Source organism: Octopus bimaculoides, chromosome 4 (genome assembly GCF_046866305.1).
Source record: "Octopus bimaculoides isolate indiv1 chromosome 4, ASM4686630v1, whole genome shotgun sequence".
Taxonomy (NCBI): Eukaryota; Metazoa; Mollusca; class Cephalopoda; order Octopoda; family Octopodidae; genus Octopus; species Octopus bimaculoides.
The window spans coordinates 42,093,295-42,120,437 of record NC_142931.1 but is presented as its reverse complement, the minus strand read 5'-3'; the positions used below and the strand labels follow the sequence as shown (position 1 = coordinate 42,120,437).

Sequence of the window (27,143 nt, the reverse complement as noted above, 5' to 3'; positions counted from 1 at the left end):
TCTTAAAAAAAATTTTTTTTTTAATTATATATAAATCATAAATTCATTTGTTTGTTTTCTTAGCAAACAAATCTATAATTAATTTTGTTGTGTCTGGGGAGTGTCACACTGCCTTAATATCTAATATTCAACCAGTTCCACTCATTTATTACCTCCACCTTGGCTAAGGCGAAGGTATTGTTTCCAGTCATGTTTGTTTGTTTGTCCATGGACAAGATATCTCAAGAACCGCTGGATGGATTCAGATGAAACATCAGGGATGTTTGGCCTCATGACTGGCATGAACTGATTAGATTTTGGGATCAATCTGGTACCAGACAAGGATTCTGGATTATTTTTCTGGTTTCTTTACTTAATTTTTGAGAGCGGTCAAGTTCATTTTTAGTATTCTCATTTATGAGAGTAATTGAGTTTATTTCAGATATTCTTATTTTAAAAATCATTTCCGGCTAATCCTTGAGAGGATGTTGGTGTTGCCTTGGTGGAGGTTTGTGCTCTCTGAATGCTCTTGTTATTTATATTTTCTCTTTTCCAAAATTTTCATTGGTTTTGCAATCTTGTCAATGGATGTTGACAAGGCTGCAAAAGTAATGAAAATTTTAATTTTGGAAAAGAAAAAATACAAATAATAAATGACTGGAAATTGAACCCGCAAATTGTATTAGGTATTAAGACAGTATGACACTTCTCAGACACAACAAAATTTATTTCAACACACAAATTCACATTAAGAATCTTGCAAACCAGATACAAAAATCTATAATTAATGTTTTCATTGTAATTTTCAAAAACAGATTTGGAAAGAAAATCACATAATGTGTATTTGGTAAGTATATTTTTTGTTGTTTCTCCCTGCCACCCCCACCTGTTTTTGCTACTTCAGTTCTCAACATTATATCAGCTGTTTTGCTATATCTCTCAAAATTCTTCATTATTTTTAAAATGAACTATATCATATTTTATTATAAATACAGTTTTAAACTGGTTAAACTTTATAAAAACCACTAGTTCATGTCTGAGTAAAAATGTTATTGTTTAGCTCTTTGCAAGTGCTAATCGAACTGACCTACAGTCAAAGGCATTCTAACCACTCTGTCATATTAGGGGTACATAGGATTATGACAAGTAACAAGTTCTATTCTTTGCTTACGTTCACTTCAGCTAGTTAGAAGAATTAGATGTAAGAGTTCTTACATAAAATCAATTGGTAGGTTTGCTTCCCATAAAGTTGGGTTATTGTATGGGTCAAAGCACTACCTAGCATCTGAGGCCAGTTTGTATTTATACAAGTCCACAATTTGTCTTTGTATGGAATACTGTTGTCATATTTGGGCAGATGCACCATCTTTTCATTTGAATGTCTCTAACCAGGTTCAGAAGCGAATCTCGAATTTGATTGGTCGTTCTCTTACTTCAACTCTGCAACTCTTGTCACACTGATATGACATTGCCAGTCTTAATCTTTTCTATCATTATGGCCACAGGAAGTGCTCTGATGAACTTCCTCTCTTAGTTTCAGATCACTTTGTGCCGTCTTGCCTAACAGCATTTTCATCCCAAACACTGTTGTGCTTCCATGAATAAGAATGTTTTTCTCCAACTGTAACTTCTTTCTTTGAACTGCTACACTTTGGAACTCTCTTCTTCCTCATTGTTTTCTTTCTTCTTATGACATGAATTCTTTCAAGTCTAAAGGGAATTCATTTCTTTCATTTTAATTTCTCCTTTCTCCTTCACAGTCTCCTATACTAAGTGGCTTTTCATCTTGTTTGGTACTTTCTTAGAAAAAAAAATTGTATTCAATTTTGACATATATCCTTCCAAGTTTGATGATAAAAACTGATGATTACAATAGGAGTGTGCCATTGTCATTAGCAGCAGTAAACAAAGGAGATCTCATTAGCATTATCTATATCATCACCATGATTAATAGCACATACCAAAAAGAAAATGTACCTACTATCTATCCATTTGTATGTGCATGTGTATGTATGTACACATGCACACTATATATTTATCTCATCTCGTCTGTCACTCATACATACACAAACACATGCATGTATGTATCTATGATTGTATTTGTTGCAAATTTTCATATTCAACACTTAAATTTCACAAGTTTATCAAAGGTAGCTTATCATCACCACCACTAATTTTCATGTTTCATGTTTGCTTTTACCTGCTGACCTGAGCTGAGCTGAGTAGGTTTGCATAGTCTGTCATCTCTTACAGCAATTGAGAAAAACCACCTAAATCCGGTATAGTGTATGTCATACAGTGTGATCAGGTGCATTTTATTGTAACAACCTGTAGCCTGTATCAGTTCTTATTTGGAGTTACTGCCCTCTTAGATAAACAGCCTATAATGCATCTTGAGATACCTGAATCCCACTTGTACATTCCATTTTTGGTATGTTTTCTATAGCTAGATAGATGCCCTTCTACTCACCAACTGCTTTAGATTGTACTAAGTTGAATTTCATCATGTGAGGATGGCTAAAAATCCTCCTGTACCTGCATCTCTAAGGAAAATAAACAATTAGCATTTCAAATCATTTTTGCTTATTTTCAATAAAGCAAAACAAAAAGAATGATATTCGATGTGACAAAGTTCAAACTCCTAGCTTTCTTTGTCAGTAATCCAGCGTTTTATCTCACCCTTTTTTTTTTTTTTTATCATGTTCACTAAGATAAATTAACTCACCTGGCAAGAAGCACCATTCATGCAATTATTGTTTGCACATGGATCATTGGCAGGACTTTGAGAACAACCATTGGGACCAATACCAGAGCCAAAATATCCAGATGGACAAGTGCACACTCGTTGGCCTGGAGCTGAATAAAATGAAGAACAGTGTAAAGAAATGCTTCAGTTATTTTTCATGTATATGTTCACACTACTTAGAGTATGATATAATATAAATGAAGGACATTAGGAAGGATTTGTTAGATTTAACCCTTCGTCAGTTACATGGGATGTGTTATCACCCAAATTTTTTTAAATGATCATAATTTCTAGGTGGCAACTTTTTTTTTTTGCTCCCTTCTTCCACTCTTCTGACTCAGTGAGGGTGTGTTGCAGGTAGTGTAGCACAGTTGTGGCTCAGTTGCCCAAAGCTGCAGTTGCAACAACCTCAGAACCATTACAAGGTTAGACAAAGAGATGTGCATTTTATGCCAGGTCAAAGGATTGAAAGGTGAAAACAATATGTAGCATTTGCAAGAAACGTGATTAAGATAATTTTGAGCTGTACAAATTGCGAGAGTACAGCAGCAGATGGTGAATCAGAGTAAACGGTAATGGCTATATAATGAGCTCACATTCATTTTCTTGCAATTTCAGCTTATGGAAACATTTTGTGTCTAGTTTTGAGCAAAAAAAAAAAAACATTTCTATTACTGAATCGATGTTTCACCTACAATATGCACCATCTTCTTATGTAACAAATTTATAGCCATTTTCATTTCAATGACTAATTATATCTTTAGTTCAAGTTTTGATTTAATGCCTATTGTAACAAAAATTGCCTGTTATGTTACTTCTTTAATGCTAATATTCATCATGGATATTAAAAAATTCCACAAAGTGGTGTATTCTGTGAGTATTTTCAAAATAAATGTGATATGAATCTAAGGTTTTTAGTTTTTCCTTAATGTTATAATTTATTTTATTGTATTGTTTTATATTAATATCAATCAGCTACAAAGATTTCAAATTTCTTAGCAGTGATTGCAAATATATCCTGAACCAACAGAATGAGTATATTTTACACAATACTAAAACTATAAACATTTATGTTTTGGGATGTGTAAACACTCCATGTGACTAACCATGTTCAGAAAGGTTAGGTGACTAACAAAGGGTTAAGTGATGCATACACATGAGCATGTATAAACATTTATTCACAGATGGACACACAGACAATTAACAGAAAGGCCAGCAGTTCATATCTGCTCACCCACACTACATTACCAAGAAAATTATAAACAAAATGGCCCACTTGATCCAGATGAAAATAGGTATAGCAAGATAGGAGCAACTCAGCATTCTAAGAAGCACTAATTCTTGTTGTTGTTGAACTACAGTCAGTTTTGATCTAGCAAACCTATGACCAAAACTGTTCCAGCCACCATCAGCTGTCTTATTTGTACACTGGAGCTAGGAATAAGTTTATGATGGTAGAGTAGTTTTCAGAGAAGTTTAGCTGCTATTTTGATCAGATCAAGTGATCCAATAGAAGCTTACCTCAGGGCTATTTTTCTGTAGAAATAGCTCTATGATACCAGAAAAGGAACCTCAGTGAACTAACTCTAATTCTCATTTTGCTATTAAACTTGGATGTTTGTTCTGATAATGGGATGCATGCACTGGCTGGCAACAGTTTATTTTCCTTTAAGTTCATCATGCTGCACAGGTAATAACCATCAGGTGAACAACTTCCTTAGCCATGAGGGATACACTAAAATATGTGTGAGAGTATGTGTTTAAAAGTGTATCTAAGTGTATATAAGCAAACTGGGGCAAGCAATGACATGTGCTTTGCTCATGAGCACAATGCAATAGCTCTTCTAAGACCTGAACAGGAGGTTAATAATTCTGCAGCTTAACCTCACAGCCATTGTTTCTTATTATCAATGCTGCACTAAATCAGCTACCAAGACATTTAACTCTCATCGCCTCATCCATCTGGCTTTGTGTTGGTACAAGCTAATATAGATGACTCTTAGCACTGTAACATTAAATTAATGACTTGGCTTTTTAAAAGAATTCTTTTTGACTGATACAGGTTTAGATGAACATACAGCAGAACTCAGTAAAACACACAAGAGCAAGTAAAATGAATGATCTAAGAAGATATGTCAACCCATGTATCTCAAGGACAAGTAACTGTATATGAGTGTGTGTGTGTGTGCTTGTTTATATGTGTGCAATGTGTGTGTGCATATGTATGTGCATGTGAAAGCATGTGTGTGTGTGTATGCATGCGCACAAGCCCATGTGTACACCAACATTACCTTCACACAGAATTTTTATAATACAATATTTAAAATATGCAGAGAACTTCATGAGAACCACTGTACAGAAGCTTGTAGTACCAAAAGTGTTAGCAAAGACCTGACTGCAGGTCTTAACTAATATTTTAGACTCAAACCTTAAAAATCACTCTACTGCAAGGCTAAATATTTTAAGCAAATAAGTATACTTTTCTTTACTGAATTAGCTTTCCTGAATAGCTCTCCTGAGCATGGGTTCTTACATTATAATACATTCTCTAATTCAATGTGTGTGTGTGTGTGTGTGTGTGTGTGTGTGTGTGTGTGCTTGTATGTGTATTCTTGTGTGTGCGCGTGCTTGTGTGTGTGTGTGTTTGTGTGCATGTGCACGTGTGCAGGTGTGCTAGTGTGTGTGCACGTGAGCTTGTGTGTGCATGCTTGTGTGTGTGCGTGCTTGTGTGTGTACATGTGTGCATGTGCTTGTGTGTGTATGTGTGTGTGCTTGTGTGCTTGTGTGTGTGTACTTGTGCATGTGTGTATGTGTGTGTGTGAGTGCATGCTCATGTGTGTGTGTGTGTACTTGCATGTGTGTGTGCTTGTGTGCATGTGTGCGTGTGTATGTGTGTAGGCATGGCTGTGTGGTTTAGAAGTTTGCTTCACAACTACATGGCTTCATGTTCAGTCCCATTGTGCTCTACATAAGAGAATCTTTTACTGTAGCTCTGAGCTGACCAATACCATGAGAGAGAACTTGGTAGATGAAAACTGGATATCAACATGAAAAGCAGATGTTAAATGAAATGAATGAATGAATATATTGATATATTAGTGTTAAATGAGATCAGTATCTATCTGTTTTGGTTTAGCATCCATAACCTTCGCTATCATAAGTCCATTAGTGTTTTGTATATGGCACACTATGTACCAGATCAGGTTACACAATTAGGAAAGAATGGGATAAGCTATGCACAAACCCTTTGAGTAAGTTGTTCAGCAAAACCACTTCCATTTTCATCTCTTATTGGACACTCATCTGTTACTCTCATCAGAAAATTCATCATATTTAGTAATTCCTGATTTTGGCACAATGCAAGCTGTTGTTGTTGTTGGCACTCTGTCGCTTACAACATTGAGGGTTCCAGTTGATCCGATCAACAGAACAGCCTGCTCGTGAAATTAACGTGCAAGTGGCTGAGCACTCCACAGACACGTGTACCCTTAACGTAGTTCTCGGGGATATTCAGCGTGACACAGTGTGACAAGGCTGATCCTTTGAATTACAGGCACAACAGAAACAGGAAGTAAGAATGAGAGAAAGTTGTGGTGAAAGAGTACAGCAGGGTTCACCACCATCCCTTGCCGGAGCCGCGTGGAGCTTTTTAGATGTTTTCGCTCAATAAACTCTCACAACGCCCAGTCTGAGAATCAAAACCGCGATCCTATGACCGCGAGTCCGCTGCCCTAACCACTGGGCCATTGCACCTCCACTACACAATGCAAGTACTTTACAAGTAAAAGTTTCTTAGAAAAATAACATATATAATGTTTATCAACTGTGAAAATTTGATGAATCCTAACAAATTGTATAAATGCATACTGTCACATTCATCATTTCACATCCTCTTTTCATGTTTGCATTGGTAAGCTGGAAGCTGTTGAGGTTGATTTTTTTACAACCAGATGCCCTTCCTGTCACCCACCCTTACCTGTTTCCAAGCAAGGTAATGTTCCTCCATAACAAAACATGTTACTATTATCACATGAATTTAAAGACACACACACACATGTATATATATGCACAACAGACTTCTTTCAGTTTCCATTAACCGAATCTACTCATAAGGTTTTGGTTGGACTACAGATATTGTAGAAGACACTTGTGCAAGGTGCCACACTGTGGGATTGAACCAGAAACCATATGGTAAGGGAGGAAACTTCTTATCATAGCCACACATTTATTAGCTGCTAAAAATAAAATGACATTTTCAATAAATTAAAATGATCAAGAAAGACATACCATAGGTGTTTTCTGAACATGTTGCCAATGGATGGCATCCACCATTGTTACTGCCACAAAAACCAACATAATTACAAGTCACACCATCTCCTGTATAACCTGTTCAAAATAACAATTTATGGTATTGGTATAAGGTTTTAAAATTTGTAACAAGACATATAATTGATTGAATTAACATGTATTTATTTTATTGATTTTAGAATGATGAGATAAGCAAAGCTAGCAGAAGAGAATAATCCTTTCCCTTTTCTACTCTAGGCACAAGGTTTGAAATTTTGGAGGAGGACGTAGTCAATTACATTGACCCCAGTGTTTCATTGGTACTTATTTTATCAACCCTGATAGGATGAACAGCAAAGTCCACCTCAGGAGAATTTGAACTCAGAGCATAAAGACGAATGAAATGCTGCTAAGCTTTTTGCCAGGCATACTCACAATTTCCCAGAACCATGTGGTTGGGAAGCAAATTTCTTACCACATAGCCATTCCTGCCATGATTTTGCAACTTTTCTATGATACTTGTAAATGATGTGGGGTTTGAGAAAGTTATACAGGATGATGTAGTTGAGTTGCTAGTACCCCATAGAGAAAGTTTATCTAATGTCAAGCTAACACTGCTAGAACAGCAAGATGAGAGTACAGAAATTCCACCAAATCCACTTAAATTTGCTGCACATTGTTAAAAATATTGTTCATAAAAGAGGACTTTTCTAACTATAACCCTGTCACTTTTGATATCTGCTCCTGACATTTATTCATAACTGAATAATAAAGATACCCATTTCACAAATAGTTTCAGAATTTTGTTTACTATCACTGGGTTGCCAGATCGAATTCATAAAAAGGTTGCACAAACACTTTCAAAAGGTAGTAGGTCATGCTAGAAAGTAACCAATGGTGAATATTTTGTTTAGTTAAAAAAAAATTTATTATTCATAAAACAATGTTTTTCTTGTTTTCTCATGTATGAAGTTTGAATAAAGATTATTTTAATGTCCAATATAGAACAGAAACAGAATCACATTCTGTATTGTCTTTGATAGCTTCCTTCCCCACCATCACCACTTAAATATACACACAAACATTGTTGTCGTTTTTTACTTCTTCATTAAAAAAAAAACAATATTTTTCTATAGTAAATATATTTTCATCATTATTAATAAATTTAACGTTTTTTGAAGTTATCAGAAAAAGTTGACAAAAATGTACCCCAATGCAAAATTTCAGCTACCAAAATGCAGAACTTTGACCTACAACTTGAAAAATAAATGCATTCAGAAACTGGTTTACATATTTTATGGTTTTATAACTTAAGGTTTTTATATATATATATATATATATATATATATAAATCCCATTAACTCACCTGCTGGACATGGGCCACATGATCTTGAACCATAAGTATTTAAACAGTCCACAAGAGGAACAAGGGAACATCCTCCATTACTTATCTCACACTCATTTATATCCATACAGCTGAAGCCATTTCCAGTGAAACCTTTTGAAATAGAACACATAAATTGCAGCTTGAATAATAATAATAATGATGATGGTGGTAATGGTGATGGTGATGGTGGTGATGACAATGATGCCAGTGATGATAGAGGTAGGTGACCTAATACATTAGGTCATAGGGATACCACTAAAAACTTCATCCTTATGCAATTTATCTGGGCAGAGTCAATTTAATAGAACTTCTTGCTTTCAAAAGTATATCCAGAAGAAGGTTGCAATACTGCACTAAAATCCTACACCAAATTCATTAATTTTACAGTGCTGTATAGATTTGCTTACCATTCTGTAGGAACTATTAACAACGATGCAAAGTGGGACATTTGAGAATTATATTTCTTGACAAAGTGTCCATTATAATGTCAAGATACCACCTGCTACCTAAGCATATCGTTTGCTAACTGTAGTCGATCAGTTTAAATATTTCCATTCTTTATTAGTATGACTAGTTTAAAACATCATTCTTAAAGGCAGAAGCACTATTGGCATTATCATCAATATAAGATCTATTTTAATAGGTTAGGATGTTGATCTTTTGAAGTTTACACTTCACAGCAGGCTTAATTTTTGCAAGATGATAAATTGTTTCATTATTTGGTTTATGAAATGAAGAAATGACCAATCTCTTAAAGCTCAGGTGAGGCCCATAATGAAGTATTGTTCTCATATCTGCAACAATGTTGCTGCTGCACACATCAACATCATAAGACACTTCCAGAAAAGAGTAACCCAACTGATTGGCATAAAATCACTCACAGGCACACATCCCCACTCTCAGCTATTTATAAAGCTACTACAAAGGCTTTTGCTTCTCAGAGCTCATTGGACTCACATCACTTTCACTCAGGGCATGTCCAACTCACTTGCTATGCTTCCTCTTATAACCTTTGTTCTGTCCAACCCCAACCCCTGCAGTAATCACTAATACCAGTCCTTCCTTCCCAGAACATCAGCCCTCTGAAATTCACTTCCCAGTCATGTCCATCCCTTGAGTGTTGACTTGTAAATGTTTCAAGAGGAACATTAAAAGGCATTAATCTCACTGGTCTGGGAGGACTTGCAAGGGTCCTGGGCCCTGTTCCTGACTCAGACTCAACAAGAAAATAAAAACTCAACAAGTAAAAAGAAAGACTCAAAAGTTTAAAAAAAAAAAACTTTCTTTGCCTACTGAGATTTACATTTTTTTTCTCACAGAATTAATTAAAACATTTTCTCATAAAAATGGTTGTCTTCTTCAAAGAGTATCAGCAAAGATTTTACAAAATGGTTGATATTTAAGTACTTTTTCATTTATTTCACTGCTACTAAATCACAGCACATCTATTACTTTATCTTACATGCATTATCCTTCTACATTACATGTGTAGAAGGATAATGCATGTAAGATAAAGCAATAGATGTGCTGTGATTTAGTAGCAGTGAAATAAGTGAAAAAGTTCTTAACATCCAGTCACTTTACTCATCATTTAATATACAACCATTTTAGTTCATTCTTAACTTATCTGTGCTTAATTTGCCTTTTTTTTTTTTTTTTTTTTTGTTTTAACAAGTATACATACCTATGGAACAATACGGAATTGTAATTTCTAGAAGTAGTCTTTCATTACTTCCCATATTTCACTATTATACAACCACAGATATCTTATAATCTTCCCTTTTTATAGAGCAGAGAGAGACAGAAAGACAGAAAGAGAATCACTTTCCCTTAATTATTTCATCTCTCCAAAACATTCACCATTCAACTTCACTAATCCCATTTTCAGTATCAAGTCATTTTAATCACAAAAAACTTCTCTACTGTCTTCAACTATCTGAGTAAACTATGGTCATCAGTTCTTTGATTATACCTAAACAGCAATTTTTTAATAAAAGCATAACGACCCAACTTTTTAAGTGTGTCATAGGAAACTGTTGCAACTCCTCATGACACATCTGTAAATTCTTTTTTCCAAGAATCACTGATAACAACTAAAGCAGCTGAAATGATTTCTGACAGCCAGGTGCTTTTCCCGTGTCCCGATGCTAGATTGCCAGAACTCCCCAGTTCCCTCTGTGGTGTGCTGCATGCATACAATCAGGCTCCTGTTTTAAGTCCATTCTTTGATGTTCTCAATTCATAAACGTCTTTGCCAGCCTCTTATTCTCTTCCCCATTCAACACTTCCTGTCGGCAGGTCTTCAGTAGTGACTAATGATGCATTGCACATCCAAAATATGATAATAATGTCTTTCTAGCTTATCCTGCTTAATCTATGAAAGATTCACAACTCAACAGTTTTCACCATGGTCATGTACATTGTCCAAGTTTCTGCCTCACATAGGTCAACTAACATAATATAACAGTTTACTAACCTCAGTTTTAGCTACAGTATCATGTTTTTTGAGGTGAAGATATTTTTTTATTTTGTTCTTATAAATTATGTTTTAGCCTCATTTATTCTTTGAATAACAACTTCTTCACAACGACCTTCCTGATTTATTATTTGTCCTATTGTTGTTGTTGGCACTCCGTCGCTTACAACATCGAGGGTTCCAGCTGATCCAAATCAATGGAACAGCCTGCTCGTGAAATTAACGTGCAAGTGGCTGAGCACTCCACAGACACGTGTACCCTTAACGTAGTTCTCGGGGATATTCAGTGTGACACAGTGTGACAAGGCTGACCCTTTAAATTACAGGCACAACAGAAACAGGAAGTAAGAGTGAGAGAAAGTTGTGGTGAAAGAGTACAGCAGGGTTCGCCACCATCCCCTGCCGGAGCCTCGTGGAGCTTTAGGTGTTTTCTCTCAATAAACACTCACAATGCCCGGTCTGGGAATCGAAATTGCGATCCTGTGACTGTGAGTCCACTGCCCTAACCACTGGGCCATTGCGCCTCCACTATTTGTCCTATATCCCTTTAGCATTTAATCTGGCCATATCCAGCCCAAATGTTCTACCTGTTTTATGTTAAAACTGACCGGATCCAACCTCTCACACATACCCTACAATGTCACTCTAAAAATATACAAACACCTCTCTGAAATCTTGAAGCTTCAAAATAATGTGTGATTAATTCAGAAGAATAAGCAATACATTTGACAAAGAAATTTGAACGCTAAAAGGATATACTTTTTGTTTGTTCAAGTTTCTGTCCATCTACTTAAGACAATTTAATCTAGGAAGTTGAAGTCCTTAAAACAGATATTATCAGCATATCAGAGACAAAATGGGTAAGTGATCGCTACATTAATAGAGAAAATTATAATTTCTTACACACAGGGGGTGAAAAACATGAACATTTACTAGGAATCTAGATATATAAAAAAAAAATGAGAAAATTTGTACAAGGATACTGGACTGTTAATGAAAGAATCATGCATTAAAATGAAAAACAAAGCCTTTCAATATAGCCATTTTACAAGTCTTTGTACTGACTACTCTGCTAAACAAGTGAATTTGTATCAATCAATTCTGCACTAAAATAAGTCAAATCAGCTAGTAAATCAACTAATTATAAGAGACCTCAATGCTAAGGTAGGCTCAAGAAAGTGCACCTCCTTACAATAGCTCACGATTAAAAAAATTGAAGGAGAGGAGTATAATTAATTGGATTGGTTGCAATACACACATGGTACTTATATTGATCCCAAAGAAATGAAAGGCAAAGTAAACTTTAACAGAGCAAAAACGAAGTTGAAAGGGAAAAACTAATTATTATTATATGTTTAGTCTAGTTCTTTACTATTTCTAACATGCCAACGTATTATTATGATTATAATAATTACATGTAATATTACTTAGCAGGGACATTGTCTTGAGGTTTGATGGAAACAAATCTTCCCAAATCACAAGATTCTTTATTAAGATTCTTGCAGAATACAGGATTGCATTTTTTTTTTGCAAGTTAGCAATGTGTATCTCAATTCCAATATCCTTCAGTCTCTTAGGTAGCAGCTTGGTGTTACGCCAAGTGTACCAATAACCACAAGAATAACTGTTGTCAGTTTTCCACAATCTTTTCCTGTGTCTGGCAAGTTCCTAATTTTCTTAGGTTTTTTTTTTTTCAACTTCTTTGGTATCAGCCACATTATCATATGGTATTGTGAAGTTTATTGTTTTACACTATTTCTTTCTTTTGTCTCAATCATATATGGTCTCTCTCTGCTTTGATAATATGGTCAGTCTTTATAAGGAAGTCCCATAAAATTCTGTAATAATTATTCTCAATCACAGCCTCTGGTTAATGTTCATACCCTTTTTTGTTATTTTGAAACATTATCATTATTATTGAGTGCAAGAGTGGTGCATGCCATCAAAGTGACTCTGGGGTACAAATATATGAAGCCCAATATACCCATCATGACTACCCGTCTGATAAGGGTACGCCAGGCACATGCATCACAGCCATATGTGCATGACATGGTGATTTCATATCAAGATAAACAGTACATGATCTTGCAGATGGGGGCCAGTTAGAATCTTCTTCAGGTTGAGTAGCCCATCACACTCAAAATGTCCTTGAATAAAGTTTGTATAAGGATGATGGATGATATACCTATGTTTCCAGTGGTGAATTATTCAAACCCCAAAGAATTACTCTCAACTTTTTTGCTCAAAATTGCTCCTCTACTACTTCTACTTGTAATCAGAGATGCACATATTGTCAGCCACCAAAGCACATGCTCAAACGGTTAAGATGAAGCAACTGACAAGCAAATCTGTGACATTGAGCAGAATATTTGCTGTAGCCCATCTTTTATACCAAGAGAAAATATGTACATGATAAAACTTCCAATCACTTCCAATCAGTTAAGATCAAAAACCATGAGAGTCACTGCCTGGTACTGCATCATTATTACTATTATTATTATTACTGAAGGGGGTGAGCTGGCAGAATATTAATTATGCTAGACAAAATGCTTAGCAGTATTTTGCCTATCACTCCGATCTGAGTTCTAATTCTGCCAAGGTCGACTTTGCCTTTCAACCTTTCGGGGTCAATAAAATAAGCACCAGTTGAACACTGGGGTCGATGTAATCAACCCATCCTCTCCCCAAAAATGGCTGCCCTTGTGGCAAAATTTGAAACAGTTATTATTATTATTATTATTACTATTATTATTATTATTATTATTATTGTTATTCTGCTGCTGCTGCTGATGCCACCAATAACAATGACTTCTTCTACAGGCACAAAATCAAAATTTTTTAGGGAAAAGTTTAGTCACTTGAGTCAAACTGTAAGGTTTGCCTGGCTCTTATTTTGTCAACAGCAGAGATGAAAGGCATATCCAACCCTCGAAAGATTAGAATTAAGAATGTAGAAAGACAAAACTAAATATTTCTAGAGCAAAGGCACAACTTTTATTGTTGCCCAATAAAATAATTGTTTTAAGGTTGAACAACATTCTCCCAATGATCTTAATTGTTAATAAACTGGTTTCCAACCCAGCAAGAGATTTGTCACTCACGCAACATCTTAAAACTACAAAACCTGAAATTACAACTGGATCTATGATTCCTAACTAGTTAAAAAAACGTATTAATAGTGTGACAAAATTAAAAACTATTTCACTGCAACACAGATAATATATACGTACCTGTAGGGCATGGAGAACACCTGAATGAACCTGGAAGATTTATGCAATGCACTTGAGGATGTTTAAAGCAAGGGGAAGATACAAGGTTACATTCATCTACATCTACAGTGCAAGATGGACTATTTGAAGAATGTGTCCAGCCAGGTTCACAGATGCAACTGTATTTGGGCTAAAAAAAAAAAAAAAAAGCAAGAAGAAATATATTTTTTTAAATTTTAGCAAAGTAACAACGATTTCAAGATAATTTTACTTTAAGTTTCATATCTTTGTGATTTTCATCACTGTTTACAGTTATCTTTAAAAAAATGTTTTAATATATCATATAGATGTAATTTTTTATGCTGAATCCAAATTCATTATTCATTTCTTTTCAGGTACATGACACTGCTGTCCCCCATCCCAGAGTCTTGCAGGCCCACACCTCCCACACCCTCAGGGTTGGCACACTGAAAGGTAGGTCTGGTGAGATTATTGAGATGCTTGAACAGAGACATGTAGATTTGTGCTACATCCAAGAAGTAAGGTGGAGAGGAATTTCTGCTAGGTTCTTCACAGGCAAAGAACATAGGTATAAGGTTTTCTGGGCAAGAAACACTGACAGAGTCGGGGGTGTGGTATACTTCTTGCAGAGAAATAAGTTAAGGCAATCGAGGTAGTCAGAGTCTGTGATAAAATATTTAAGATTAGATTAGTGCTGCAACATGGTTTAGCAACCATTATCTCAGCCTATGCCCCTCAGCTGGGGCTACCTGATGAACAGAAAGACCGATTTTATGACACCCTCTTGCAGACTATCTCATCAACGAATGACAGACTTTCTCTTTGTGGCTGGTGACTTCAATGGACATCTTGGACAACATGAAGGAGGCTTCTGTGGCACACATGGAGGCTATAGTTTTGGTTCCCGCAATGAGGAGGGAAACAGGCAGCTGGAGTTCTGCGATGCAAAATATGGTTTGTAATATTCTTATGGTTTGTAATACTAACTTCTGGAAACCTGCCAGCCACCTATTCACCTACCAATCTGGTGGACACACTACTCAAATTGATTACATCCTCACCAGGAAACAGGAAAGATGGCTACTTATAATTGCCAAAACCTTCCCAGGTGAAGAATGTACCCCACAACATAGATTAGTAGTAAGCGACTTCAGGATCAGGGTTAAATGGATGCCCAGAAGAAGACCAGAATGGAGAAGAAAGGTCTGGAAGCTTAAGGATCCTGTGAATGGACAGAGATTTAGAGACATATAACTCAAAGCTTTTGACAAAATAGAGGGGGATGTAGTATCACATGATGAAATGTAGTAGTTTTGCCTGTTCAATTTAATAGCAAAATATTTGTTGCAAACTTTTTACAATCTTTAAATTGATGGCAGCCACGAGTTAAAGACCTACATTTTAGAACAAAAAAAATCTACAATAAAAACGTGAGGGCCAAAGCACAAAATATCAATTAAATATACTTTTTGCTCAGTTACATACATGCTGAAGTTCAAGCAGAACTAACTATGGCTATATAAAAGCAGCATTATGCAGTGGATCTTCAATTGTCTTGATATCAAAATAGCCTCTACAGTTTAGCCTGGGAAATCTAGAGGAAAGAATTCTCATACATAAGGCACAGACTTGGTTGACACAGTTGCCAAAACAAAGGTCTTAGAACTTATATTTTTTTTAGAAATTTCAGTTGACCAGTTTCCTTAACTTTAGCATCGCAACCATTTGCTAGTTTGTGGTTGTCTAGTATGATAAAAGCTGAATTCAGTTTTATTCATATACAGATTTGAGATTAAAATGTTTCAAATCCAATTCAATAACTGGAGTTTTAAGTATAAAATTATCTAAATTAGAAAATGATTATTAATATTAACAAAGCAAGCAAATTTTTTTTCATTATTATAAAAACAAAATATTTTAATTTGTGATCGAAGGGGCTAGAATCCACTTGAAAAGAAAATTTAAAAACAAAAAATAGGAAATATTCTTTAATGTATAAAATTCAAACAAATACTATGCTTTTGTTACTTAAAAGAAAAGGCAAACATTTTTGATAATATTAGTATGAGAATTAAAATAAGTGCTCTTTACTTGATTTGGTTGCTGACGCTTCACATTGACACATGTACCATGACCGCAGAGTTCGCTAGAAGAAGATCCTGTACAATCATCATGACGGGTAGTACAATGAATTCCATGCCAATCTGCAGAACACTGACACCTAATAAACACACAACAAATTATGATAAAAAACATGCCCATTTTTTAATAAACATTTTCTCAAAATTCAATTCAAATGAAATGATTTCTACCTAAAAAGATGACATTTCCTTGGTAACCAGGTGTTTCAGGCACAATTTGACATTATGTTAATGTACCAGAGAGAACTTCACATAATATTAATGCTTAAATGCTGGATTAATTGTGGAATATTTCAAATCGACCACAGTATTTTTAATGAAGTGTTTAACATTAATCATATATTAAAATGATATTTTGATGAAATCAGAAGAAATCATTTCTTGCTAAGCAATCTGTAGCAAAATTCCATGTAAATTTCCCTTCTCCACCACACCAGTATCACTACTATGTACACATACATTCAAATGCAAAACCACTTCCGGTTTTCAAGGTCCTTACCATTACCCAACCCTATAACTCTTATATTTCCAAAATACATCACTTTCTTTCTTCCTATACAAGAATCTATCTTGATATTTGGAAACACAAAATCATGTGTCCCTCTCCAAAATGGGCAAAATCTATTATCTTGACAGTTATCAATTTATTGCTTTCTCTTCTAACACCTCAAAAGTGCTAAAAAAACACTCATCGACAATCACTTTCTTCAACATATTCACTCCCTCTTCTTCCTCAGTAATCACAGTATGGCCTCTGCAGAGCCAAAGCACATCTCTAAAATTGTCAAGAAGGCCAAGGGTGTTTTGGCATCACTCAGCATGACCTTTGTCAGTCATTCTCCAGCTATCTATTTAAGGCTGTATATGGCTATGGTGCATTACCAGTCTGGAACCCCTATCTTGCTCAGAACATTGACCTCCTGGAAACTGTTCAGTGACATGCAACCAAGCGAATACCCTCCATTGGGCATCTACTATACACTGACCGCCTTGCTTCCTTGGGTATGGATACATTGAAGCTCTAGCATCTGACAACTGACTTGGTAAACACCCACAAAATTATTAACCATCATGCCAACAACAACCTTGTGCACCTTTTTGAATTCTATGTCTAACACACATGGGCATGCCTACAAAGTCAGAAAACAGCACAGCTCCCATGACTTTTGGAAACATTTTTTTCACACTCAGAGTAGCTGAAGCATGGAACAAACTACCTGCATCAGTTGTTAGCTGCTGAGACATTGCATCCTTTAAAACCTCCATGCTTCCTGAAATTCGTCAACACTACACCTGATATATCCACTCCATACACATGGACACATATATTATGACTCATACACTATTCACTTTCCTGACATTTGTACATAATTCTATGTACCTTTGATAAGTTGTAGTGCACCTGAGCACTATACATAATAATTTCATTATTATTATTATTATAATTATTATTTTTACTATTATCATTATTTTTATATACTGTTGACCTGTTTTTTTATCTCATTGCAAGTTTCTTGCCAGATCCTGCCATCACAGATCCTATTGATGAGACTCTCGCTCTAATCAACTCTAGTGTACCCTAAAGTTCACTTATATTGCTCACATTTTTCCTTCTGTATATTAAGTAACCTACTCACTGTCACCTCTATGACAATACTTATTTCTAGACAATTGACACCACTTTTCATTCCTCCTCAGAAACCTGCACACAGGTACCACCTATACACCTCAAGATTAAGCTTTACTGCTTTTATCAACAAAAACCTTGAGCACAATTTCCAATGGGGTTATGGCAATGTTAACTTCTTGAACAACACAAAGACACACTCACTGCACATACCAAGGAAATAATCTTTTACCTTGCCCTCCCTAATCCTGAATATCATGCAATGTAAGTCACTATAAATGCTAGACACTCAGTGATCTCTCCTGAAGATCTCACATTCATAGTTTAGCAAAACTACATCCCAAAGACTAGCCTTCCTCTTCCTCTTCAGACTCAGAGAAACAATTCACCTCTGCTAACACTGTGCAATATTCAAATGTTACCCATAATGGGACAAAGCTGCTGCTATACATAAACATCATAAACATCATCCAATAGAAGACCATCCAATTCAGTGGCAAGGACTCATCAACACACAGCAACCAACTGTCTTTTGTACAGTCTGTATAGATCACAATAGTCTCTGCAGACTGTAGGTTCTAATTAGTTGTACATCATTTGCACCCACTCAATACACATGTCTTTCCCCAAGTCAACACCCATTCCGTATCTCTCCTACCAGGCCTCGCACTATCTTCAATTCATCCTCATAAAGATGTCAACCCTCTAGAGTTCTCTTCTGACAAACATTTTCTTAAAGATATCAACTTATAATCGTTCAATATTGGATGGTCTGTGAAAGTTATGGGTTCATCCTTTTCATTCTGACTAAACCTTACAAAGAAAAATAGACATGGAAATGTTGCTAACATATTGGCTTTATTTATTTCCCCTTCTTAAATCAAAAATTTCTTATTCAAATGCCATATCACAGAATGAATAAATGGAGGTCTCTCTGACCAAACATTAGTATGCCTTCACAATATTTTTGTTTGCTCCACTTTTATTTGCCATTACTTCTACATCTGTTGACTCGTAGATGGTGGAGGCGCAATGGCCCAGTGGTTAGGGCAGCTGACTCACGGTTGTAGGATAACAGTTTCGATTCCCAAACCAGGCATTGTGAGTGTTTATTGAGCAAAAACACCTAAAGCCCCACGAGGCTCTGGCAGGGGGTGGTAGCAAACCCTGCTGTACTCTTTCACCACAACTTTCTCTCACTCTTTCTTCCTGTTTCTGTTGTACCTGTATTTCAAAGAGCCAGCCTTGTCACACTCTGTGTCATGCTGAATCTCCTCAAGAACTACGTTAAGAGTACACATGTCTGTGGAATGCTCAGCCACTTGCACGTTAATTTCATGTTCCGTTGATCAGATCAACTGGAACCCTCGTCATTGTAACCGACAGAGTGCCACCACTCTTAGATGATACCCTCTTTTATTTCATCATAACTTCTTATACATCTTCCTTTCACAGATACTTCCTGCCAGACTTCCTCTACTCTAAACAAAAACCTTAATGAACAACCCACTTTTATTCATGAGAACCAAATTACAAGCAGTATACTAAGAAAACAGTTTTGAAAAACTCACAGCTTATAAACAACACAGCTAAAACCCTTGATTTGTTACAAATGATAATCTTTGATTGCAACAATACATCTACAGTCATTCATCAAAACTGCATCCCAAAGACTAGGCTTCCTCATCAAGACCAGAAAATCCTCCAGTCCTGGATAATTGCTGACTCTAGACAAAGCACACGTGTACCTCACAGAGAACTGTTTAAATATTTCGCACACAAGTATCACAACAGTGTCCAAACCAGGCCATAAAACTGACTTAGATTTCCACTTGCCTACAACATTCTTAGATCCCTGCTCTAGACTAGTGAGTTGTATACCTTCCCCACTGAAATTCACTTGATGCTTTCATCCCTTCTCCTTACATCATCCCTGCCATGTTTAATACATTGACACACTAAACAATGCACAAAACACTTCTCTAACTCTTTTCTTTCTTGAACTCCAACCACCTGTTGAACTTTTCCTATTCACATGTTCATAAGGTAAAAAATAAAGTTGATCAAACTCAAGTAGCATTTAGTTTAATGTTATTCTGTTTCTTTCAACCTGCTGTAGGAGAAAAATATTTTCTTTTATGAAACTTAAAAACTACAATTATAACTACCTGTAACTTCCATAAGTGTTGATGCATGTGCCCCCATTCTGGCAGCCCAGTTGAGTACCAACAAACTCTGAACATTCATTGACATCTTCACTACATGATGGGCCCTAATTCAGATGTAATGAAGCAATAATTTAACATATAAATGAAGGTACATTCTTTAGTAAAAAAAAAAAAAAAACAGGACTGAAAGAAAACTAAATAAAATGATAAAAATTTAACAGAAAAGTAATTAATATTAATGCTATGACAAAAGAATACAACAATTGGTATGGTTAATTCTTGGTAAGGATTATAGAAATCACCAAATATTTGATGGAAGGGCATTTCAATACATTTGGCCATACGAAGAAGTTGCCTTATCACCATAACCATTCTTATAAAGTAGTATCACCAACGAAAATATTTTATAAAGACAGGTTTAGGAGCAATTCCCAAATTTATAAGCAGAGATTTAAATATTAAGATGATATATTTCAAATTATTAACCATGTTTTAGAGATGAACCATTTCTTAATATCTTTTATCTTTTACCTTTTACTTGATTCAGTCATTAGGCTGTGGCCATGCTGGGGCATCACCTTTAAGAACTTTTAATTGAATAAATTGACGCCAGTTCTTAATTTTTTTGTTAAGCCTGGTACTTTTTGTATTAGTTTCTTTTGCCAAACTGCTAAGTTCCATAACTTACCAACACTGGTTGTCAAACGGTGGTGGAGGGCAGACACAGACACACATAAATAAATAAATATATATATATATATATATATATATGTATATATGATGAGCTTCTTCCAGTTTCCGTCTACCAAATGCACTCTCAAGGATTTGGTCAGCCAAAGGCTATAGTTGAAGACACTGACTGAACCAGGAACCATATAGTTAGGAAGCAAGCTTCTTACCACATGGCCATGCTTGTACCTATATCTATATATCTACACTATTTTCATTTGGTTTGATCTATTGTCATCAGGGTATGTAAATAATAACAGACTGGATTCAACCAAGTAACTTATGTCTATATTAAGGATAACAATGTTCTTATCCGCATGGCCACCAATGTAGGTTTAAATACTACCTACTGATCAATAATAAGCCAATGAAATTTTACATAGTTCTTTGACATGCTCAAAACTATGCTCATTGAATGTAAGATACATTACTATATACTGGTGCACCAGCATATAATTCACCATATGTTTGGTTATAAATAAAATGAAACAATAGAAAATGCAGGAAAGAATTTATCTAAAGAGATTTTCAAAATCATTAGACAAAGAATTAACACATAATGCATCTTGGAAAAAGAAAATGTCTCAGAAATTATAGAGTGTAAAGAAACTACATATTTCAATATTCATATGGTTGAATGTTTATACAAAAATAAAAAATTTACATACATTTGTACATGGACGTATATTTTTGTTTACAAAATGATTCAACATAAATCCCAGATCTTATAAATAAATTTCTTACCATCCATCCTGGAATACAGTTACAGTAAAAGCCTTTATAGCGATCATAACAAGTTCCACCATGTAAACAAGGATTACTTGCACAATTATCTTCTTCCAAATCCTACAGCAATACAAATTTAGAAGTTAAGAAAGAGTTTCTTGTTAAGTTCATTATCATTAGCTCAAATTATCTGAGAAACAATTGAATCAATTATTTCAGGAAATTTAATTATCCATATGTTAATTGCTGTTAGAATACTGAATGAATTCTAAAAGCTTATTAAATAGAATTAAGAAAAACCAAGCATGACACAAGAAACAGAATAACTTTCAATAGCAAATGAATCAATCTGACTTACAGTTTTAACTTCTTGGAGAGAGGCTTGCAACTGTTCAACCTGTAAAAAAGACATCAAAGGATCTCAAGAACCAAAAATTAATGATCAAAAGAACCAATATAAAAAATACTTATAAGGGTTTTGTTTTAGTTGGGTTATATAATTCATCATCATCATTATCTAACATCCATTTTCCATGCTGGTATGGGTTGGATAGTTTGACAAGAGTTGACCAGCTGAAAAGCTGCACCTGGCTCCAATTGTCTGTTTTGGCATGGTTTCTACAGTTGGATGCCCTTTCTAATGCCTACCACTTTACATAGGATACTGGATGCTTTTACAGAGCACTGGCATAGATACGTTTATGCGTCACCGGTATGGGTGCTTTTTACATGGCACCAGCAACCATGTGCCCACAAGATTAGGGATGCTCAGCTGGAGAGGGATGCAGAGGCCATAGCTGTACACGGGGACAACCACGATGTTACTATCAATTGTACTATTAGGTATTTGAATATTTTCAGTTATTATTATCAAAGTCATTTGTCACACATCACTGTCACTTTATCACTGATCTCTACTTAGGTTTCATTAATGGTTAATTCTTATACACACCATTTTTTTTTTTAATATAAGTATTTTCATCTTTGATTTTTTTTTATTAATGTGATACCAGTAATTTGTCAAAATGTATAAGTTCGTGGCCAGTGTTATCAGAGAAAGGACATAAAGTTAATATCCTTTAATGTTCAGTAGTATTAACATTCTGTAAGGAAAGAAGTAAAAACAATCTGACAAGTTAATTTATAAGACAAAAAGCTTCCATTTGGTTTTTATACATGAAAAATTTTTACTTATAATTGGTCAAATTAAAGCTATAGTAGAAGATGCATGCCCAAGGTACCACACAGTGGGACTGAATCATAAATCGCATAGTTGCAAAGCAAACGTTTTAACCACACAGCCATGCCTACATTTTACTTAAATTTAGATCCAGCTTACCAACCTGCTTGTCAGACCCAAGTCATTGTTGGAAAGTGACCTTTGCTATTGTTTGAGGTCAGTAAAAGACATAAAATGTCTGGCTTGTGAAAGAAGATATTCTCACAGCATGATGTTTGGTCTGGTAAATTTGAACCACCAAATTAAACTTTCAATAAAAGCACTTGAAATTTCTTTTACATTTATTTCTAACATGATAATTAATTCTCCATTAACTTTTATTCTAAACAACCAAGAAAGCCAGTTTTAATATAAAACATATATAAAGAAAATAAAACTTGCTTTTACAATGGCTTTTAGATATTTTATCTGCAATATATCAAGTCTAGAGGACCAAATGAGTGTAGTAATTTATAAAGCAAGTTTTGATAAATTCCTGGGAGATTTTTATCAGTTGTTTGAGAGACTAAGAGAAAATTTCTTAAGTAATTTGTAGGTGGGGTTGAGAACTATTGATTTCAAATTAGAGAAATTGCTTTTAATTTTAGTAAATGCAAGATCTGGAAGTAAATTCAATACAAATGTAATCCACACTCCAACTTCAATTTCTGTTAATTTTTTCCTTTTCTTTAGAAAATTTAACTTCAGTTAAGATTTCTTGTTTATATAGAAATTAACAAAAAAGCATAATGTATCACACAAGAAGTGAGCTCTTACCAATAGATAGGGGAATCAATGTAGCATGTTATAAAATCTTTTTTTACACTATTATAGGGAGATCCAGAATGAATATTCGCATATTTATTTAATACATCTAGGCAGATTCAGGTGCAAAATATGCTAGTTGTTATAATGTCAAGAGAAAAACATCTCTTATGATGAGAGTGTGTTCAACACACCCAGTTCTTTCACACATTGGATTCTGAACATGTTGTCTCATCCAGCAGAAGTACTTGGGCCTTTGAGTCCAGTCAAGCAGCTGATCAGTGCTTAAAAGTCCTTGACTTTAAGGGTACTGCAAAAGGCCTGGTTGGAGGCCCAACCTTCTGAGTTCTTTTACAGGGCTTAGAAAAACTAAAGGACCACTGCAAAGTGTAAATTTCAGGGAAATATGCTGAATAAAATCATAATTAACTTATCCTCCTGTATTTTCTTTTATCCAAAGCCAGAACTTTTCAGCACCCCTTCATATGCCAATGCGTTGTATGTATTGGAAATACAATTGTTACAAAAGAGAAGTTTTTCTCCGTTGACATACACTACAGCAACTAGCATATTTTGCATCTTAACCTGCCGAGATGTATTAAGAAATAGCAGATATACCTGACATTGCTTGAGATTTAAATGTCATAGTTTGTATATATGGTATAGTTAAGCTGAAACATGTAATACATATTGTACAGTTAAGCTGAAATGTGCAACATTGACAACAAAACATTTGTGGAGTAAATGGAAGGGTAGTTCGACCAAGTGATATGTCATGCATCTGTTTGGAAGATTCCAAGCTCTAACCTTGTCAGGGAAAAGTGGGAGCGGGGTATGGGATTTTTGAACACACCAAAAAGCTGTCAGTGGATATACTCTCTTTGCGGCTGTCAACACTGCTGCTACCACACTGAACAATCAGCAGACATAGGAACTACATCTATATGATAAATTAAGCTTGTGGGCACACTCAACAGCATCACATGAGAGAAATCTAAATGAAAGAAATGATGTGGGAGGCAGGAGTGGACTGGCTGAAACTGTTAATGCAGCATTCCTGGCCACTGCTCATTGCTTTCCATTGCTCTTGCAGTAGTTGTACATGCAGTATTTTGTGATTGTCTAATTGAAGTTTCATATGATGATCCATTTGCTCTCCTTCTTTCCAATTTCTCTGCTACCACAGTTTTTCGACCAATGGAGGATCTCTTCTTTGGAGACATTAAGTCAAGAAATATGATGTAATAAACTAAGATGACAATTGTATGTTAATAATGAAATGTCAATAAAAAAAGGTAAATAATGTCAATATCTTAGCAAATTTTAAGAAAAGTTACTTTAAAAAGAGTTACCTCCCTTCTCCACAATAGTCATACTTACCCCCAGGAAGGGGGGTTTTCTAGCCCCAGAGGCCCCATTACACATTATGTGAAAAATTTTAAGAGTTTAAAACCATCTCTGGAACATGAGTAATGTATGTTCCCAGTTTGAAGAAAATCAGTTGTGAACTTCAGAAGTTATGCGGGTTTACACACACACACATACTGAGTTTTATATATATATATAAATATGCAAATATTGATACCATATTATCTTCAACTGAAAACCAGTTTTCTCTAAAATAACACCTATATTCTGTGCTGCTAAAAAAAAAGGGCCCTGGTTATTTATTTCTACTATCTTCATGCTCTTGCAGATGTCAGACCAACATTCATTAGTCACAATTCTACCTTTTCCTTTCTCTTGTAATTCTCAACCTCCAATGCTTAGTTAAAAGCTCAGAAAAAATGCCTTGTGGCATTTCTTCAGGTTCTTTATGTTCTGATTTCAAAGTTTGTTGAGGTCAACTTTACCTTTCATCATTTTGGGGTTGATATAATCAACTAACCCCTCCCATCAAATTTCTAGTTTTATGCCTATGTCACAAATAATTATCTTTTTGCATGTATTGTGTTGCCTTTAGTGTAATATTTACCAAAAATCACTTACAGTCGTTTTGAGTGTTCTCAACTGGCTATCATTTGGAGGTGTCTGTGAAGATTGTGACAGCAAATTTGAGACCTGCAAAAGAGTAAATGGTTATGTAATTTTGTAGGTATCAAATAAGGCATCGTCCATAGAATAAAAAGAAATTTGCAATTTTTGTTATTCGCAATGAGATTTTTTTGCTTTGTTTTGTTGGGATATTTTCCACATTTGGAAGTGTAAATGCGGAGTCAACCATATATACAAAATAACACATATATAGAAAATAGCTGAAAGGATAAATAGTTATAATTATACATAGAATATAACTGAAAGAGTGTATATACATAATGATAAACAGACAATAATATTATAGCATAGAACATCATTTCTGATAATTAAGTCATTGATTTATGACTGCCTGGTTGTTGCTTCATATTGAATAACTTTCAGCAAGTTTCTACCTTCTGTGTTAGATTTCAATCTCTATTTTTGTAATTTTTTATATACTTAATTCAAAGCAATGAGCCCATATTTAGAACATCTGAGATACAGAGCCACAGCCATACATACTGTTTCCTTACTGGGTTATAGTCTGCCACAACAGATACTAATTAAGACATATTCATTTACTTGAGCCCAGAATATATGTATATATTTATCTCTTCAAACAAATATTAGCTAAATCTAAATAAAGATGTAATTTGTATTTTTACTTACCAGTTTGCATCAGTTTTTTTGTTAGCATAGTTTTTTGGTATGTGTATTTCGTGTGCAAGATTCTTGATGTGGATACGTGTGTTGAAAGAAATACAATTAAACCTTGGGAGAGGCATTATGCCGGTAATAAACATACGCACTGGTTCAGTCCTTTATTAATTTATATAGTTTTTTGTTAAATTATTTCATTGCACTCTGGCAATCTCTTCAGTAACTTGTCTCTCCACTTCCATTTATTTTGAATGTCTGATTTGGCGTTGTTCTGAAACTGTCCGGTATGAGCATGTGAGTGTGTGCAAGCTCGTATGTGTGCACGCTCATATGTGTGCACGCACTTATGTGTTCGTGCTTATATGTAAGTATGTGCGTCCATATGTTTGTTTGTAACAATTTCGTTTATATCAGATCAGATAGAGACTTTGGACTTAGTTTTGGTTTCCTTTCTGTTATATATATATATATATATATATATATGTTATATATATATATATATATATATATATATATATATATATATATATATATATATATATATATTGGAGAATATACGAAAAAACAACAACAGACGAGGACAGGTGGTGTAAATAACAAAAGGATGTATTAGTATGACGCTCGGGAATACGGAAAGTCTTTGACGTTTCGAGCTACGCTCTTCAACAGAATATATATATTTTTTTTTTAATTTATTTACGTTCACATTCCGCATTATATGTGTGAACAACACATGCAACCATGGGCAATCGTAAGGCTCTCATCTACGTGTATTTGGTGTTCAAAATTGGTTGCGTTTCAGTTATGAGGACCGACTCCTGTATTTGTTGCAACGATGCGTTACCGGGGTGTCTAGACAGGATTTCTATGCTAATTCGGTCCAGTACACCACCATGTTATTCTTTGGCATGCTGGTACAGCACCGAGGTTTGTTTTTGATTATTATAGTCCCTCCAATGTTCGTTTACACGCTCAGCCAAACTTCTT

At 35.0% G+C, this 27,143-nt stretch overlaps 1 protein-coding gene across 1 annotated transcript in view; it reads right to left on the bottom strand.

Annotated features, from left to right (window-relative positions):
* The window catches only part of LOC106881670 (cubilin), a 217,162-nt gene that overhangs the window by 162,328 nt on the left and 27,691 nt on the right, over positions 1 to 27,143 (bottom strand). Inside the window, exons 6-14 of the mRNA XM_052967022.2 lie at positions 25,470 to 25,541; positions 21,855 to 21,893; positions 21,515 to 21,616; positions 20,042 to 20,145; positions 16,197 to 16,326; positions 14,106 to 14,274; positions 8,379 to 8,510; positions 7,013 to 7,111; positions 2,705 to 2,835 (exon numbers count right to left, since the gene is read on the bottom strand). Coding sequence (XP_052822982.2) covers positions 2,705 to 2,835; positions 7,013 to 7,111; positions 8,379 to 8,510; positions 14,106 to 14,274; positions 16,197 to 16,326; positions 20,042 to 20,145; positions 21,515 to 21,616; positions 21,855 to 21,893; positions 25,470 to 25,541 — 978 coding nt within the window. The remainder of the gene's footprint in view (positions 1 to 2,704; positions 2,836 to 7,012; positions 7,112 to 8,378; positions 8,511 to 14,105; positions 14,275 to 16,196; positions 16,327 to 20,041; positions 20,146 to 21,514; positions 21,617 to 21,854; positions 21,894 to 25,469; positions 25,542 to 27,143) is intronic.